The following is a 17,169-nucleotide window of genomic DNA, read 5'->3' as shown; positions in this document are numbered from 1 at the left end:
ACCCTTCAAGTACAACAGTGGAAAAGCCAGACAGTGCTGATGGCCCATCAACAAGGACAATGGACAGTAAAATAGCTTAGTCTTCTTGTGAACCTATGGGTCAGCCTGTGAAGAATGGCTACCAGGGCCTTACAGAGTCAGGTGGTCTTGTCACCTGGATATGAAAACATTACCTGGGACTTCTTGTAACTTCCCCCAGTAAAGGACGGGGGGTGGTGTGGGGGGAGGCAAACTAGGGAAACAAAGGACTCCTGTCTTATGCAAATCCTATTTAAGGGTGGGGAGTGAGGTAATCCGGGTCGTCAGGTCTCCCCTGCTACCCCACCCAAGAGGACTCCTGGAAACAACTATGACTGAACGGGGGAAAGAACTGGGCACAGGTTAGAAGGGCATCTGGCCAGTGAAGATTATTATTAGATGCCATGTTTAGGGAGAGAACGCGCATGTAACCAGTTTCTTTAGCGTATTAAGCTTAGTTTGCGTGCTCTCTTATTTTCTTAGTAATCTGCCCTGTTCTGTCTGCAACCTCAACTACTTAAAATACACCTGCTATAGTGAATACATTTATTTCTGGTTTATAATATAACCCAGTTTATGTGATTTCTACCTGGGGGAGTGGGGGTGAGAAATTGTGCATACCCTCTTCCACCTTGAGGAAAGAAGAGAATATAATATATCTTTGTGTTTGTACTCCGAGAGAGGCGGACATCTGAATCTGGAGCAAGTCCCTTAAGCTGCGTCTTCCCAGAGCTGATCTGCAGCTGGGTGTGGCCCTGCCTATGTGTGTGTTAGAGGAGGTTTTAAGAGCCCAGCTCAGCAAGACAGGTAAAAGGGGGAGCCCATGCTGGCAGAACAGATACACTTGGTGGTATCTCAGTACATCAGGTGACTTCCCGTCACAGGGGCCATCAAGTATTGTGGGATAATATGATTTACAAAGAAAAAAATCCAGAGCATACAACTTATTTACAAAAGAAGGTTTGGAGTGCTATAGAATCCATTGCTTCTGTAGAAAATCCTGGCGGAAATCACAGCCCAATCAGAAGATTCACTTGTTGCCGAGAGCAACATCTGGCATCAAACAACAAATCATGCAACTCAAAGCTTAAGAGATAGCCTGCAACTTGAAATGACAAAATTCACCAGGCCACATTCTGGCTAGTGAGAGGAAAGTGGCATCTGCTGATCCCAACTAAATGGGTGCCCATGCTGTACTCTGCAACAATGGCCATACTGTGGGATCATCATCTGGCCAGCAGGAACTGCAGGTAAAGCATTAGATGCAGGAATAAGCACGGAAAATATAAACACCATTGCTGGGTTGGGAATGATACGTGCACACGCACGCACACACACCACACTCTCTACCTCTAGACATTGTCCTATATCTCCTCTAATGAACAGCTTTGAGTAGCTTCTCCATGGGCTTAGGAGGGGAACTGAAATAGGAACGGCTAACTTCTATTCTGCACTCCCACTGCTAGGAGCCTATACACAATGCCTACCAGAATTCATGCCATTTTACTATAAAAATGTGTGATGTGTTAAATTAGCACTACAATTACTCCCACCTAGTCAACACAATTTACCTTTGAAAAACCCCATTCAAGTTCATGGGAAACACATCCACCAGGAGAACTTCGTTAATGCTCTTTTTTACAGTGGCTCAGAATCAGTGCAATTATCTATGTAATTAATGCATTTCTTTTATAATAAAACACCAGACAAAGATGACTTACTTCATACTAGGGAGGATGGAGGCAGCTGTGAGAGGGGGTGAAAGTCGAGGAGGGACATCATATTCTTCATTTCCTAGATGGCCATTTGAAAATTCCTGAAAAATGGACAGAAATGTTACTCGGATATTGTTACTTATATAGCATCACAGGAGTGTACCGTTTTACAAGTTCAAAAAGATCTACTCGCCCATCCCCCAGGAGTTTGAAGCCTGAACTGATGGACACAACGTAAACACTTGCTGCAGACTTGTGCTCCTAAATCTTAGCTTCCATTAAATTATACATAAAGATTGAAACATTAATCAAGTATTAAAACTCATGCAATGTTAACTTTGAGAACTGGCAGACAGACTTAAACAGCAATGCAGAGGTGTGAATGGCCTTGTTCATAGAGATGGGGTAAGCCAGAAACCTAAAGATGACAATTTAGATGCCAACTGGTGAAAGGGCTAATATAAGGCCTCTCCAGAGCTCAATGGCATGGCATTTTCATATTGGTTGGCTACTCAGATTGAGTAACATGACACCTCTACTAGCCATGAGACTGGACTCATGCAACATTACTACAAAGCTATAATCGGAACTGTAAATGTAAACCCAATACTCTTAAAATATGACTCAAATTAAAGGGCTTTCAACAAGAGTCTAGCTGGATGTAAGGGTTGGTGCTTTCTCTATGTGAATTTGGATGGGAAAACAGTCACTCTGTAAACAATATCATGGACTTCTAGAGCTCCTGTCACTGGATCACGTCAAAGCAATTTACCAGCACTTATTAAATTCCCACCTCACCCCTTTGAAGTATGTATAATATCCACTTTACGAAATAGAGACAGAGGTTAAGCAGCTTGCCCAAAGTCACACAGCAAACAGACAGAAGAGGCAACCCACGTCTTTCAACTGTAGTGAGTTAAATCACAAATCATTCCTCTCTCTTCATAATACAAGTTATATATTTTCCAAGTAAAAGAAAGTTAAGTTACAGTAGAGCAGCTCAGAGTTAGACTGGTCTAAGAATCACTACTGAACCTCTTGATAAAACTGATTACAGTAGAATCAGGAATATTTTTCTTAGGTCATTGCAAAGGCCACAGCTATCTAATGTCTTAAAAATTATAGCTGGACAGCTTTAAATCATCGTCTTCTACTTATGGAAAAGATTTCTCAGTTTTCATGAAAACCAGGTGCAGATCGTTAAGAGTAAAAAGGTTTTAGGGCAAGATACAAAGCCCACTCACCCCAATAGCCTTAGGATAGGGCTGTCAGTCAAATCTCAAAGCTATATGTTTAATTTTAAATATATTTTTAAATATTTTTATGTTACAATACTTTTGCTTCACATTTGATAGCCAAAAATGTAGCAACATGTGCTAGCAATCAATATCTTCAACTTGTGTGCCTTCCTGCAAATAAAGAATACTGAAAATACAAAAATGGTAATTTTTCAGTTTTAAAAGGCAAAGCTATACAATGTTCAGGCAATAGATTTTAAGCCCCAGGGGCATTAAAAACACTTAACTCACATGAAAAAGGTAGTCTCTGATATCAGTAGAGAAGTCGAACATTCCACTCTGACAAAGGGCATGTTCATTGCCTTGATGCCTAATTTTAGAACCTACAGTTTTCAGGCGTATACAGCGGATGAAAACCAACTCCTCAGAAATAATATTTTCCTAATTAAAAATACAACATTTTTTCACCTGCTTGAAAAGCCAATGGAGTAATTCAAAACAGTCTTCATTGGAGAAAGTCTCAAATTAGTAATTTTAAGTACTTGAGAAGTTCTCTATTTTACAGTGTTAAAGGTGATCTCCAGTAATTACTGGAAAATTATGCAAGTTCTCTTTATCCCTCTAAGGCACTCTATTACCACCTTAATTTTCAAATCCATCCTTTGGAATTAGCTGCTCAAGTACTACAATATAGGCTTTTAGCTATTTGTTTTGTCTTGTTTTAAAAACAGAGTTAGCAAATAAATAATGGATATACTCTGTTTTCATGAAAGTATTCTTCTCACGTGTCAAAGGACCAAGAAATTCAAGCTAAAAAACCTGAATACACAAATACCCGTTAATCAAAAAACAAAACTGAACACTAAAAAGGGAGGGCCCAATTTAAGTTAGGATACACACTTTTCCAGTTAAAAGAAAAAGGAGTACTTGTGGTACCTTAGAGACTAACAAATTTATTTGAGCATAAGCTTTCGTGAGCTACAGCTCACTTCATCGGATGCATACTGTGGAAAGTACAGAAAATCTTTTTATACACACAAAGCATGAAAAAATGGGTGTTTACCACTACAAAAGGTTTTCTCTCCCCCCACCCCACTCTCCTGCTGGTAATAGCTTATCTAAAGTGATCACTCTCCTTACAATGTGTATGATAATCAAGGTGGGCCATTTCCAGCACAAACCCAGGGTTTAACAAGAACGTCTGGGGGGACCGGGGGGGGAGGGGGTAGGAAAAAACAAGGGGAAATAGGTTACCTTGCATAATGACTTAGCCACTCCCAGTCTCTATTCAAGCCTAAGTTAATTGTATCCAATTTGCAAATGAATTCCAATTCAACAGTCTCTTGCTGGAGTCTGGTTTTGAAGTTTTTTTGTTGTAATATCGCAACTTTCGTGTCTGTAATCGCATGACCAGAGAGATTGAAGTGTTCTCCGACTGGTTTATGAATGTTATAATTCTTGACATCTGATTTGTGTCCATTTATTCTTTTACGCAGAGACTGTCCAGTTTGACCAATGTACATGGCAGAGGGGCATTGCTGGCACATGATGGCATATATCACATTGGTGGATGTGCAGGTGAACGAGCCTCTAATAGTGTGGCTGATGTTATTAGGCCCTGTGATGGTGTCCCCTGAATAGATATGTGGGCACAGTTGGCAACAGGCTTTGTTGCAAGGATAGGTTCCTGGGTTAGTGGTTCTGTTGTGTGGTATGTGGTTGCTGGTGAGTATTTGCTTCAGGTTGGGGGGCTGTCTGTAGGCAAGGACTGGCCTGTCTCCCAAGATTTGTGAGAGTGTTGGGTCATCCTTCAGGATAGGTTGTAGATCCTTAATAATGCGTTGGAGGGGTTTTAGTTGGGGGCTGAAAGTGACGGCTAGTGGCGTTCTGTTATTTTCTTTGTTAGGCCTGTCCTGTAGTAGGTGATTCTGGGAACTCTTCTGGCTCTATCAATCTGTTTCTTCACTTCCGCAGGTGGGTACTGTAGTTGTAAGAATGCTTGATAGAGATCTTGTAGGTGTTTGTCTCTGTTTGAGGGGTTGGAGCAAATGCGGTTGTATCACAGAGCTTGGCTGTAGACAGTGGATCGTGTGGTGAAGGCTACTAACCTACTGACCGCTATTCCTACCTACATGCCTCCAGCTTTCACCCTGACCACACCACACGATCCATTGTCTACAGCCAAGCTCTGCGATACCAACCCCCCTCCCCCTCCGCCCCCAAGACGTTCTTGTTAAACCCTGGATTTGTGCTGGAAATGGCCCACTTGATTATCAAACACATTGTAAGGAGAGTGATCACTTTAGATAAGCTATTACCAGCAGGAGAGTGGGGTGGGGGGAGAGAAAACCTTTTGTAGTGGTAAACACCCATTTTTTCATGCTTTGTGTGTATAATAAGATCTTCTATACTTTCCACAGTATGCATCCGATGAAGTGAGCTGTAGCTCACGAAAGCTTATGCTCAAATAAATTGGTTAGTCTCTAAGGTGCCACAAGTACTCCTTTTCTTTTTGCGAATACAGATTAACACGGCTGTTACTCTGAAACTTTTCCAGTTATATTGGCAATAACTACAAGGCCAAGTGTAATAATTGACCAATTTAATAATTACCAAAGCATTGTATTTTGGGAATGCAGTGTACCTAGTTTGTCATTTTAGTCTTAAACTGAGTTTAGAGACTAAAAATAAGGGGAAGTGTCAAAACTGTGCATTACTGATATAGGTATAACACATTAAGAGCAAATGAGAAAACTTCATTAAGCCTCAAATTCCTAATGTCACTTTACAAATCAACTGTAATGTCCTCATAGAAGGAGGATGCTAAGAAATCCCTTGAGGGTGGGGTTTTTTGTTTGTTTGATACCAACATTCACCTTTGGCAAAGAATTTTCCCATGTGAATTGTTCATTTTAATCCACTTTTATTTGAGAGTGGTTTGCTGATGTGTGACAACAATAATGGAACAGTACACAGATACAAAATAAAAAAAAGACATTGCTTAAGGGACAAATTTTAAGCCAGTCCTCCACATAATTTATTAAGTGCTGGTTCTGAACTTATTCGTGTGCAAAACTGCATACATACATGCCTCTGCATTTTACAGGTGCAAACATTTGCAATGTATACATTAAAAATTCTAACATTGACATGCACCATGATTAGAATTTGCACGTGTAAAACCCAGTAGCACAGATGCATGAAAGCACCCACATAATTTTCCACATGCACAAATCAAGGCCTAATGGCTGAAAACCATATCCTACTCTTCCAGTGAACGAAAACTCTGCATAATGTATTCATTTTCCTGAAGGATGCAACTGCACCTTTTGTGAAAGCTGTATTTTATGAGACACAACCACAATGATACTTGTGTAACACAAACTTGGACTTCTGACAAGTTTTATGATGTGCTCCACATTGATGTTGGCCACAGAGATGCTATATTTTTGCTTTAGGTACCTTGTAATAGCAGGCAACTGGGTAAATCCCTAAGGCTCTGTCTGATGTTCTATATTCACTGAAAGTATATTACCAAAAATAGTTTTTGCTGACTTGTGTGAATGCAAGTTTGCCACAGGAGTCAATAGGAGTCATGGACATGCATCTGAGGGCAACATTTGACCCTTATGGAAGAGATACTCTATTATTTTGAGACATCTAAATATAACCTTACATCAAACCACTATAGAGGACAAGACTCACAATCACACTGGAACAAGAAAATTAAAATTCAATCATTACTAATGTAGAAGAACAGCTCTAATATGGGATGTTTACTCTTAGATAAGAAGCAAACTGTATCTGACCTTCTACCTCCAATACCAGGAGTACCTGCAGCACCTTAGAGACTAACAAATTTATTAGAGCATAAGCTTTTGTGGGCTACAGCCCACTTCATCGGATGCATACAATGGAACATATAGTAAGACACACACACACACATATATATACACATACACACAGAGATAAGTTGGAAGTTACCATAGAAACAGTGAGAGGCTAATTAGTTAAGATGAGCTATTATCAGCAGGAGAAAAAACTTTTGTAGTGATAATCAAGGTAGTCCATTTAGACAGTTGACAAGAAGGTGTGAGGATACTTAACATAAGGAAATAGATTCAATATGTGTAATGACCCAGCCACTCCCAGACTCTGTTCCCACAGTCTCTACGCAAAAGAATAAATGGACACAAATCTGACATCAGGAATCGTAACATTCAAAAACTGGTAGAAGAATACTTCAACCTCTCTGGCCACTCAGTAAAAGATTTAAGGGTGGCAATTTTGCAACAGAAAAGCTTCAAAAACAGACTCCAACGAGAAACTGCTGAGCTTGAATTAATATGCAAACTAGATACCATTAACCTGGGTTTGAACAGAGACTGGGAGTGGCTTGGTCATTACTCATATTGAATCTATTTCCCCATGTTAAGTATCCTCACACCTTCTTGTCAACTGTCTAAATGGGGCATCTTGATCATCACTACAAAAGTATTTTTCTCCTGCTGATAACAGCGCATCTTAACTAATTAGCCTCTCACAGTTTGTATAGTAACTTCCAACTTATCTATACATTCCATTCTATGCATCTGATGAAGTGGGCTGTAGCCCACGAAAGCTTATGCTCTAATAAATTTGTTAGTCTCTAAGGTGCCACAAGTACTCCTGTTCTTTTTGCAGATACAGACTAACACGGCTTCTACTCTGAAACCTCCAATACCAGCTACTGGCCTTTAGATGGCCCTATACATAACTGTTCTCAGGAACGATTCGAACAGTACAGTAAACATGCATCATTTCTTTTATGAAGCTTGTAAGACAGTGAAAGGTAGTTAAAATAGAAGCACATTCTCCAACTTAACAACTGTGCTGGATATTGTTTCCTGTTAAGATTCATTAAGATATCAGCAGAGATCTCACTAGATTTTCATTGCTTTGTGTACTTTTTCTAAAGCGATTTTTGATCACATCAGAATGTCAGCTATAACATGGCTCTGCCTCACCCACCAATTCCATAGCTTTCAGCATCAGGACTCTAGTACTAAAAAGCAGCATTAGAAGTTTGTTCCATTTTCAAAATTAATCACATTTATTTGGACATATTATATGTAATTTTCCAGAGTTCCTATAATGGATCTTGAGCCTACTTGCAATTTTGGAGGCAGAACTCACTGGCTCAAACTGCTTGTGGAGCTAGAAATAATTTGAACAGATTCGTGCCACACTCTGTGGATTGGGCTTAGCCACTTGATTCCCTTTCTTCTTGATCCTAGTATGGCAGACAGCCCAGGGAGAAGCAGCATAAAGCCAAAGCCAGTCCCTCCTGCACCTAGTGTATGGAAAGGGAGCTCTGCTAGTTTTGTGGACAGGGGAAGTTGCCCATGCCACACCATACTACTCAGGAGAGAATCACACTAGCCTCTCCCTCCGTCGGGCCACAAGAAAGCCAGAGCAGCCCAGGGCCTCGAAGGGAAGTTGTAAATGGCATCACCCTCCATCTTCCAATCCCCTTCACTATAGAGGGCCGATGAGGCATCCTCTGAGGCTGGCTCCTTCACATAAAAAATTACTATCTCCAAGCTACCCATGTCTGCCTTACCAGCCACTGCTGGTTACTGCAGCTCCAACAGCAGGTGCCCTCTATCTCCCTGTGGAAGGCCACAGAAGGAGTACAGAGAACCAGACAAAGATCCAGCTGCCAAAATGGATGTTATTGCAATTAACTGCAACAAGAATGAGCAGAGATACAAGCATAGCTCAATTCTAGTTATCCTAATACTGCAACCTTATGGCTTTCCTTCAGTGAGGTTTACAGGAGTGATATCAAATTGAGAATTGCAGCGCATGAGGTTGTGACTAAGGGCACTTTGGGTATGTCTACACTGTGACGAAATACCTGTGGCACGGCGGCAGCTGGCCTGAACCAGTTGACTCAGGCTTGCGGGTAGCAGGCTGCAGGACTATACAATTGCAGTACAGATGTTCGGGCTCAGGGTGGAGCCTGGGCTCTGAGACCTTACGATAGGGGAGGCTCTCGGAGCTTGGTCTCCAGTCCAAGTACATACACTGCAATTTTATAGGGGGACAGCCCCAGTGCTGCAAGCCCAAGTCAGTTGACCCAGGCTCAGATACTTGATGCTGTGGATTTTTTAATCACAATGTAAATGTGCTCTTTTTACTGTTAAAAAAGGCAATTTATACATTCGATTTATATGTATATACACACACACACACACACCCATATACAAAGTATCTGATAATTTGTTCTAAATTTTTTTAAATGTATAAGCTTTTACACATTTCGTGGTTTGCTGTGGTTACAGAGTCCGCAACTCATCTAAGACTGGAGCACTTATCAATAAACGTATGTGTAACTTTAATATGGTATTTCCAAAGCTGAATGCCAGACAACATATAACTGAGGTCAGTAACAGCACCAACTCTATGGATCATTTGTGAACGGTTTTTCCTGCACTGCCATTTTTGTGATGGCTTCAAGTTAAAATTAAATCCTAACTCTGAACCTCATTTACTGCTGCTTTAAATTACAGAATTTAACAAGCCTCTCTTATTTACAGCCTATTAAGTATAGACAGGAAAGCTTCAAATGAAGCAGATCGACATCAGCCAACATAAAATGGCACTCTAACCAACATGAGATCTTCGCATTGGATTAACACATAAAATTAGGCTTCACGCTCTGTGCCACGCATTGCTTACCTTGGCACCTTCTAAAGGCAAATCATGGCGTCTATGTTTTCTCATAAATACTGGGTCAGAACCCATTCGGTTGTGCCTTCCATTTATATTCAAACTTGCAGTGAGTCCTGGTTTGGGGGAATTGTCATTTAGGATTCGACATCCTATTAATGGATTTGTCCCAAACACATCTCTGGGGCACCAGGCTTCAAGTGGCACAGGCTGGTCTCTGGAAGGCACACTTTCAGGATGATGCAAATGTCTACTTATCCTGTTGTCCAGCGGGATTGGAGGGGGTCTCTCAGGTGGAGGTGGAGGAGGATCTCGCAAGGGAGGTGGTGGTGCTGGGAGGGGTTTATCTTGTTTCCTCACCATACATGGAGAAGACTAAACAAAACCAGAAATTAAAATAAATTAAGTCTACGGATGCACAACTCATGAAAACGTACCGCTTTACCTTTTTTGTCTAAGGGAAAACTTCAGGTATAGGCTAAGCAGGCATTTGTCTAAGATGCGAGATATTAAGATGGCATTATAATAGTGTTGGGATGCCAATCCCAACCCCCTTCTTCTCCAGCAGTGGGGTTCTTGATCAGAAACTCTCTCTTCAGAAAACATGTTCCTCTTTCTGCCGGGGGGAGGGAGGAGAAGGGCTGGTATCTCTAGGTGATTAAACTTCTCCAGAATCCTCCTTTGCTCTGGCTTCCACAATATCTCCTTTGAAGCACTGCTACAGGTCATGCAAAGGATTCGGAGACATATTTGGGAACTCAAAATGTCTTTTGCAGAAAACAGCATTTTTGGAGTGGGGAATAATACCGTAAAATGGACTGGGTGGTGAGGGAGGGAAGGAGCATGGAGCAGCAGCGGTTAGGGACCAGGAGGCAGAATGGACAAGTCCCATTTTTGTTTAGAACGCATATGCACCTACGGTCAACTCTGCTCTTTACATGCTGTCATAAATATAAAGGGAAGGTTAACCACCTTTAAATCCCTCCTGGCCAGAGGAAAAAACCCTTTCACCTGTAAAGGGTTAAGAAGCTAAAGATAACCTCGCTGGCACCTAACCAAAATGAACCAATGAGGAGACCATATACTTTCAAAGCTGGAGGGGCGGGGGAAACAAAGGGTTCTCTGTGTGTTGTTTTTGCCGGGACCAGAGCAGGAATGCAGGTTAGAACCCCTGTAAAGGGCTAATAAGCAATCTAGTTATGCATTAGATTCTGTTTTGTTTAAATGGCTGATAAAATAAGTTGTGCTGAATGGAATGTATATTCCTATTTTTGTGTCTTTTTGTAACTTGAGGTTTTGCCTAGTGGGATTCTCTATGTTTTGAATCTGATTACCCTGTAAGGTATTTACCATCCTGATTTTACAGAGGTGATTCTTTTACTTTTTCTTCAATTAAAATTCTTCTTTTAAGAACCTGATTGCTTTTTCAATCAGGGAGAAAGATGTGGGGGGAAGAGATGTTTCCAAGCGGGCTCTTTCCCTGTTATATATTTGTTAGACCGTGGTGGTGGCAGCAATAAAGTCCAAGGGCAAAAGGTAAAATAGTTTGTACCTTGCGGAAGTTTTAACCTAAGCTGGTAAAAATAAGCATAGGGGGTTTTTCATGCAGGTCCCCACATCTGTACCCTAGAGTTCAGAGTGGGGAAGGAACCTTGACACATGCCATCTATTACTAGAACAAACTTGTTCAAGTCACACTCAGGTAACATGCTCACTGTATATTTGTGCTTGCAGTTCACACACAGTACATTTCCTCTGTCAGAGCATTTTCTTGTTCAGATTTGAACAGCATCAGAAATTAAATAAAATATATTTTAAAATTGTTCGCAAAAATAATGAACCCAAGTATATTTTAAAAAGCAGGAAACTTAGTGATCAAAGGAATATATCTATGGAGTTACAAAGCTCCTATAAAAGTAGTATATGAGAAAAAAACTGGATTTTCATAAGAATTAAATTATTAACACCACCTTGCAAAATTATGCTCATCAAATCATCTGAGGTGTCCACCACCCCCGAAATCATTACTATTAATCATCATGGTAAAAGGTAGGCAAATTTTGTGCCTGGACGGTATAGCATTTTGCAAGGCTGAACTGTTTTTCTGAAAGATATGCTCTAGGAATAATTTTGGGTTAGTTTTATAGCCTGTATTGCAGTAGAACCTCAGAGTTACGAACACCAGAATTACGAACTGACCAGTCAACCACACACCTCATTTGGAACCGGAAGTACACAATCAGGTAGCAGCAAAAACAAAAAAACCCCAAAAAACGCAATTACAGTACAATAATGTGTTAAATGTAAACTACTAAAAATATAAAGGGAAAGCAGAATTTTTCTTCTGCACAGTAGTTTCAAAGCTGCATTAAGTCAATATTCAGTTGTAAACTTTGGAAAGAATAACCGATGTTTTGTTCAGAGTTACGAACAAACTCCATTCCCAATGCGTTTATAACTCTGATGTTCTACTGTATACAGCATGCCAGACTAGATCATAATGGTCCCTTCTTCCTGGGGAATCTATGAATATTAACACTACAAGAAAAATAACCCACAATTTTGCTGAAAGGAAGAAAGCACTACAGTTAGCCTTACTCTGCAGGTACTCCCTCAATGAATTTCAAGGGCAACAGTCTATCACACTAAATACTAACTTATTCCACTAGTAGACCCCACAGAAATAAGTGGAACTACTTCTAAGGTGCTATGCAACGTGAGTAAAAGTGACTAAATCTAGCTTCTACTTAATGAAAAAAAAATCAGTGATGAACTTTCTCAAGAAGGCTACAAGGTAGAGCTGGTCGAAAAATTTCTGTCAAAATTGTTTTTCCAGGAAAATTGGGTTTTTAACTAAAAATATGTTTTTGTGGAAAGTGTCTTTCTGTGAAAAATTCCAACTTTTTGTTGCAAAATTGGAAATTCAGTGTTTGGGTTTTTGTTTTTCAACTAAAAGTCAACTTTTTTTTTTCCAACCAGCTTTACTGCCAAGTTTTTAACAAAATGTAATTTTCTACTAAATAGTGGTATTTGGCTGACGTAGCTGAATTTTTTTGGATTTCACAGAAAAACAGTGGACTATATACAATACTGAAAAGTGCATTTTCAGTGTGGGGTGCAAAGAATTCAATATATACTCCAAAAAGAAGGAGTAGTGTGTCTCTTTCCCTTTGTACTACACTAAAGAGAGGTTACTCTGCGTCAGGGGTGCATGCACCTCTCGAGCCCTTGGATCAGAGATTTTCAGTTAGAGTCCGTTCAGTCCATGCATGGGCCCTATGCCTCCTTGTGACGAATACCCTAGGGGTGCATAGGCAAATTGCCCTTAGTTCCTTCTCCACTTAAACATCCCCTAAAGAAAAGTCCGAAGCAGAGGGGAAATAGGACAGGTAGTGGCGAACCCACAGGGGGACACATCTCAAGAACAATTATTGCACAAAATGAGTAACCTCTTCTTCTTTGAATAGTGTCTTTATGGGTGTTCCACTTCAGGTGACTTCTGAACAGTAACCACAGATGGAGGAGGGAACTTCACAATAGAGTGCAGAACTGCAGAACTAAGTGCTGCATCAGAAGTGACAGCATGGATCAGGGAGTAATGATTTGAAAAAGTATATACTGAAGCCCATGTAGTGGCCCTACATATTTCAGATACTGGTTCATTCTTCAGTAATGCCATAGGGCAGGGGTGGCCATACTGGCTTGTGAGCCACATGCAGTTTTTTTTCCCATTAAAGTGTGGCTTGGGGAGCTCCCTAGCAGCCCCGGCCTCCTTCCCACCTATCAGACTGGGGAGGAGAGTGGTGGGGGGAGGGGCAAGGCAGAGGTCCCAAGCTCTTCAAAGGGGTGGTGCAGTAGGGATTTCTGCCCTGCAGGGGCGAGGGGGAGTCTCGGGACTTCTGCCCTGCGGGGTGCACCTGCCAGAGCTCGGCGCTTCAGCTGGAGTGGGGCTGAAGCCCCAACCCCCGGCTCCCAAACTTCTGAAGATTGTCGTATGTGACTTGGAGGGCCAGTAAGTTTGCAGTCCCTTCCCCCCACCACCACGGCAGGGGTGGCCAATCTGGTTGAATGTGCTCTCTCTCTTTGGGGGTGGGGAATGAATACTCAGCATCATACCAAGTGACAATAGATCCAGATATCCATCTTGATAGTACAGATTGAGGACCCCATGGATCTATCTGTGAAGGAAGTTAAAAGCCTAGGTGACTTCCTAAATGGCTTGATCCTATCTGAGTAGAAGACTAATGCCCTTCTAATACGTAAACAGGATTCCTGTAGAGAACTACGTGGTTTTGGGAAAACCAATGGTAGATGAAAGGATTAAAGTGGAACTCCAATAGCATCTTGGGTAAGAATTTAGTGTGTGGACCATAAAAAGGGTGGGATTTGCCATCAAGGCTCCAATCTCCCTAACTGTATGGGCTTGCTACTAAAAAGGCTGTCTTCATAGATAAATGCAACAGAGAACAAGTTGCCATTAGTTCAAATGGAGAACTCATAAGGTAACTGAATACCAGTGTAGCCATTGCGGGGACCCATATAGAAGTGGAAGTGGCATGCAGGATTGGTTTCACCACCCTTGGTAATAAGCCTGATGGATTCCTGAAGGGATATGTTGGAGAATCCTCAAAAGAAATAGAGGATATTAACTGGAGGTCTCCTTCATCCTCCTCCACCTCATCTAAAGAAGGAGCACGCACAGAAAACAGTGGAGAGTCCTGTGGTACCAGATGAGGTAGTCCAGGGCTCCAGGTCTCAGTATCGAAAGACACTCAGTACCCAGGAGTGGGTTCATGCATTATCAGGAGGTCCTTAGTACGTCTGAACTCCTGCAGTACCAAACAGGGGATCGGCACTGATTCGGAAGCCAAGGCCAGTCACCAAAGCTGATGGTACAGCCAATAGTGGACATACCAAAGCAGGCACTGATGGTGTCTAGTGCCATTTCTTGCTCGGTGCAGAGGGTGCTAAATGCCTGGGTACAGACAACTGAGCTGAATGCATAGGTACTGACATTTGGCTGGACTCAATGGTGCCAGTTCTGAGTGTCTATGCTTGCCCTCCTTGCTGGTAAAAGATACCAAGGCCCTAACGGCGCCATCTCTCTCCTCATGCTCTGGGATTTTACTGCCCCGGTCATACCAGAGGGGTGTCCTTAAACTTAACAGTACCAAGTTGAGAGATTAAGCCTTCAGAGACTGTAGATCTCTCGAGGAACCTTGACTTCTTCTGAGCTGGCTCCTTAAAGAGCCTGTCCGTGCTCCTCTTTTTGGAAGTCTTCCCTGAAGCCTCCAAAGTCTCACCTTTCTTAGGGGAAGTCTGTGCCGATGTAGAAGAGGCACTGGATCTGTCAGGAGACAGATGTACGGGGGGGCAAGGGGGGCTCTTGATGTGACTCAGAAGCTGGCCAAAGGGAGCAATCTCCATGTTTTTCCTTACCCTGGACTTGAAGGCCAGGCAGAAGCTGCACATCTAGGAGACTCCCCCAAGCAACGGACATGTTAAAGAGGTATAGACTCTCGGAAAGAAAGGCAACATTTGAAACCTGACAAGCCAGGCATGCCCTGCCAGGAAAAAAATCTTCTCTCAGCTTATCTAGCTAACTATAACATAACTATATATAAATATAAAGACAATTGTAACCACTATAGGAATATTAGAAAAACTGAGAAGTGCTCAAGGCGGACACGCTAGGGCTGCATCTCAGGCCAAAGCAGTTGAGAAGGAACTGAGGATGGTTCATCCTTACAACCCTATATAGCCTCAGTAACCAGCACAAGGAGGTATAGGACACATGCATGGGTTGAATGGACACTGCTAACTAAAATCTCCGAACAAGGGCTTGAGAGCATATATACACCTGAAGTGGAGCTCATAGGGCCACTACTCGAAGTTTGTGCTACTGAGTGAATTTGAGCATTAGCTGTAAGACCATAGCCTCTTTAATTAACTCTGTCATTTAGCTTAAACTGGAGCTAAAAATGATAGGGATGAGGAAACATTTTTATATACCTCATTTGTTTTGGCTAAGTATTATGCTGCTAGAATTAAATTTAATTTCAAAAGAAAGCTGAGTGTCAAGTGTAAAGGCAAAATGCTGATAAAAGAAATAGCGTGTTTATCATTGGACTACCATGCACACAAACATACAAATACAGATTTCAAAACAAGCCTTCAAAATTTAAGCTAATTCTTACATTTGTACACCAATTACAATAAAATGGTTCTCTCATAATAGAGAAAATTCAAGACACTTAAATCCAGTATTTTATGTATGTTCTCCTTCAGACTTTCAAGTAAATAATTTTTAAAACTGTTCTAAATCACCAGTTTTCTTCATACACAAACTGTATGTATTCATTTTGTACAATTTATTATTTCCTTTTCTAAATCCACTTGAAACATGGATCCTAATTTATCACACCTTAAGTTTTTGATAGCAAGATATTTGCATAATTTTTTCTTGCTAGGACATTGTGTAAATCATCATTTGATTACAGCATGCAATTTTAATGCAGATAATGACCTTTTAAATGTACTTTTTAGAGTACTTTCAGTTGCTGTTTAATGTTACTAATCAGGGACTATTACAGGGACTTGTTTCATCAGAGTAGGTCAATACCATGGTTTTAAAATTGTGAAATATAATCATGGGGCTAATCATGTGTAACATTGCCATCAAAACAGAGAAATATAAGCTTGGAGCTAATCCTGTGTGACACTGACATAGTAAGAAATCATGTTTGTGTGTCATTAGCTGATTCTACAAGACGTCCTATAGGGGGACGGCCATCAGGTCTGATCCAAGGTTCACTGAAGGCAACAAGTATTTCCACTGATTTAAAGGAGGCTTCGATCAGGCCCTTATTTAGTGAATTCTGGCATGTTAGAATTACATAGGGACTTGGTAGAAGGCCTAGGGGATATTTTGGATATAACAAATTAAAAAAATGCACTAGCCAATCTTTAAAAAAAATGCACCTTAAAACTAACAAGCATCATCTCTCATCATTCAGTTTGACAGAAACATACTAAAATAAGATTTACCTTTGGTGAGCCAGTAGGGCTGGCACAAGGTGACCGTGCTACCCCCTTCTGAATGAGATCCAGACGGGGAGGCACCGGTGGAAGACTAATATGGGGAATTTGCCCGGGCTCTGGAAGTGGCTTTCTTCTCTGTGCAAGCGGAGAGGATCCTGGAGAAGTCACTGGTGAATTCTGTCTCTCATTGCACTTCAATACAAAAAAGAGCATATTACAAGTGTTTACCTGATCCATTAAGATTACAGCTTTCATTGCTTGATTAAGGCATTTGATATTGGAAGGTGCTTGCCATTAGCCATCTGCTAGAAGTGCTCATTACCCCACTTTTCCTGATTAACAGACACCCACTTTGCAAGGACAGCATTATTTAATGAACTGCTCTAATGTCACTCTTACTCCAAGTTTTACTGAGACCCAGTTTAAGTTAGATTATTAAAAGA

At 41.2% G+C, this 17,169-nt stretch overlaps 1 protein-coding gene across 4 annotated transcripts in view; it reads right to left on the bottom strand.

The window, feature by feature from the left end:
• The window catches only part of CBLB (Cbl proto-oncogene B), a 194,944-nt gene that overhangs the window by 31,504 nt on the left and 146,271 nt on the right, over positions 1-17,169 (bottom strand). For all 4 annotated transcript variants that reach the window (XM_073306576.1, XM_073306566.1, XM_073306585.1 and 1 more), the window contains exons 11-13: positions 16,733-16,918; positions 9,695-10,060; positions 1,740-1,834 (exon numbers count right to left, since the gene is read on the bottom strand). In XM_073306576.1, the coding sequence (XP_073162677.1) occupies positions 1,740-1,834; positions 9,695-10,060; positions 16,733-16,918 (647 nt within the window). The remainder of the gene's footprint in view (positions 1-1,739; positions 1,835-9,694; positions 10,061-16,732; positions 16,919-17,169) is intronic.

The sequence above is a fragment of the Lepidochelys kempii genome, chromosome 1 (genome assembly GCF_965140265.1).
Source record: "Lepidochelys kempii isolate rLepKem1 chromosome 1, rLepKem1.hap2, whole genome shotgun sequence".
Taxonomy (NCBI): Eukaryota; Metazoa; Chordata; order Testudines; family Cheloniidae; genus Lepidochelys; species Lepidochelys kempii.
This window is presented reverse-complemented; position numbering and strand designations above follow the sequence as displayed.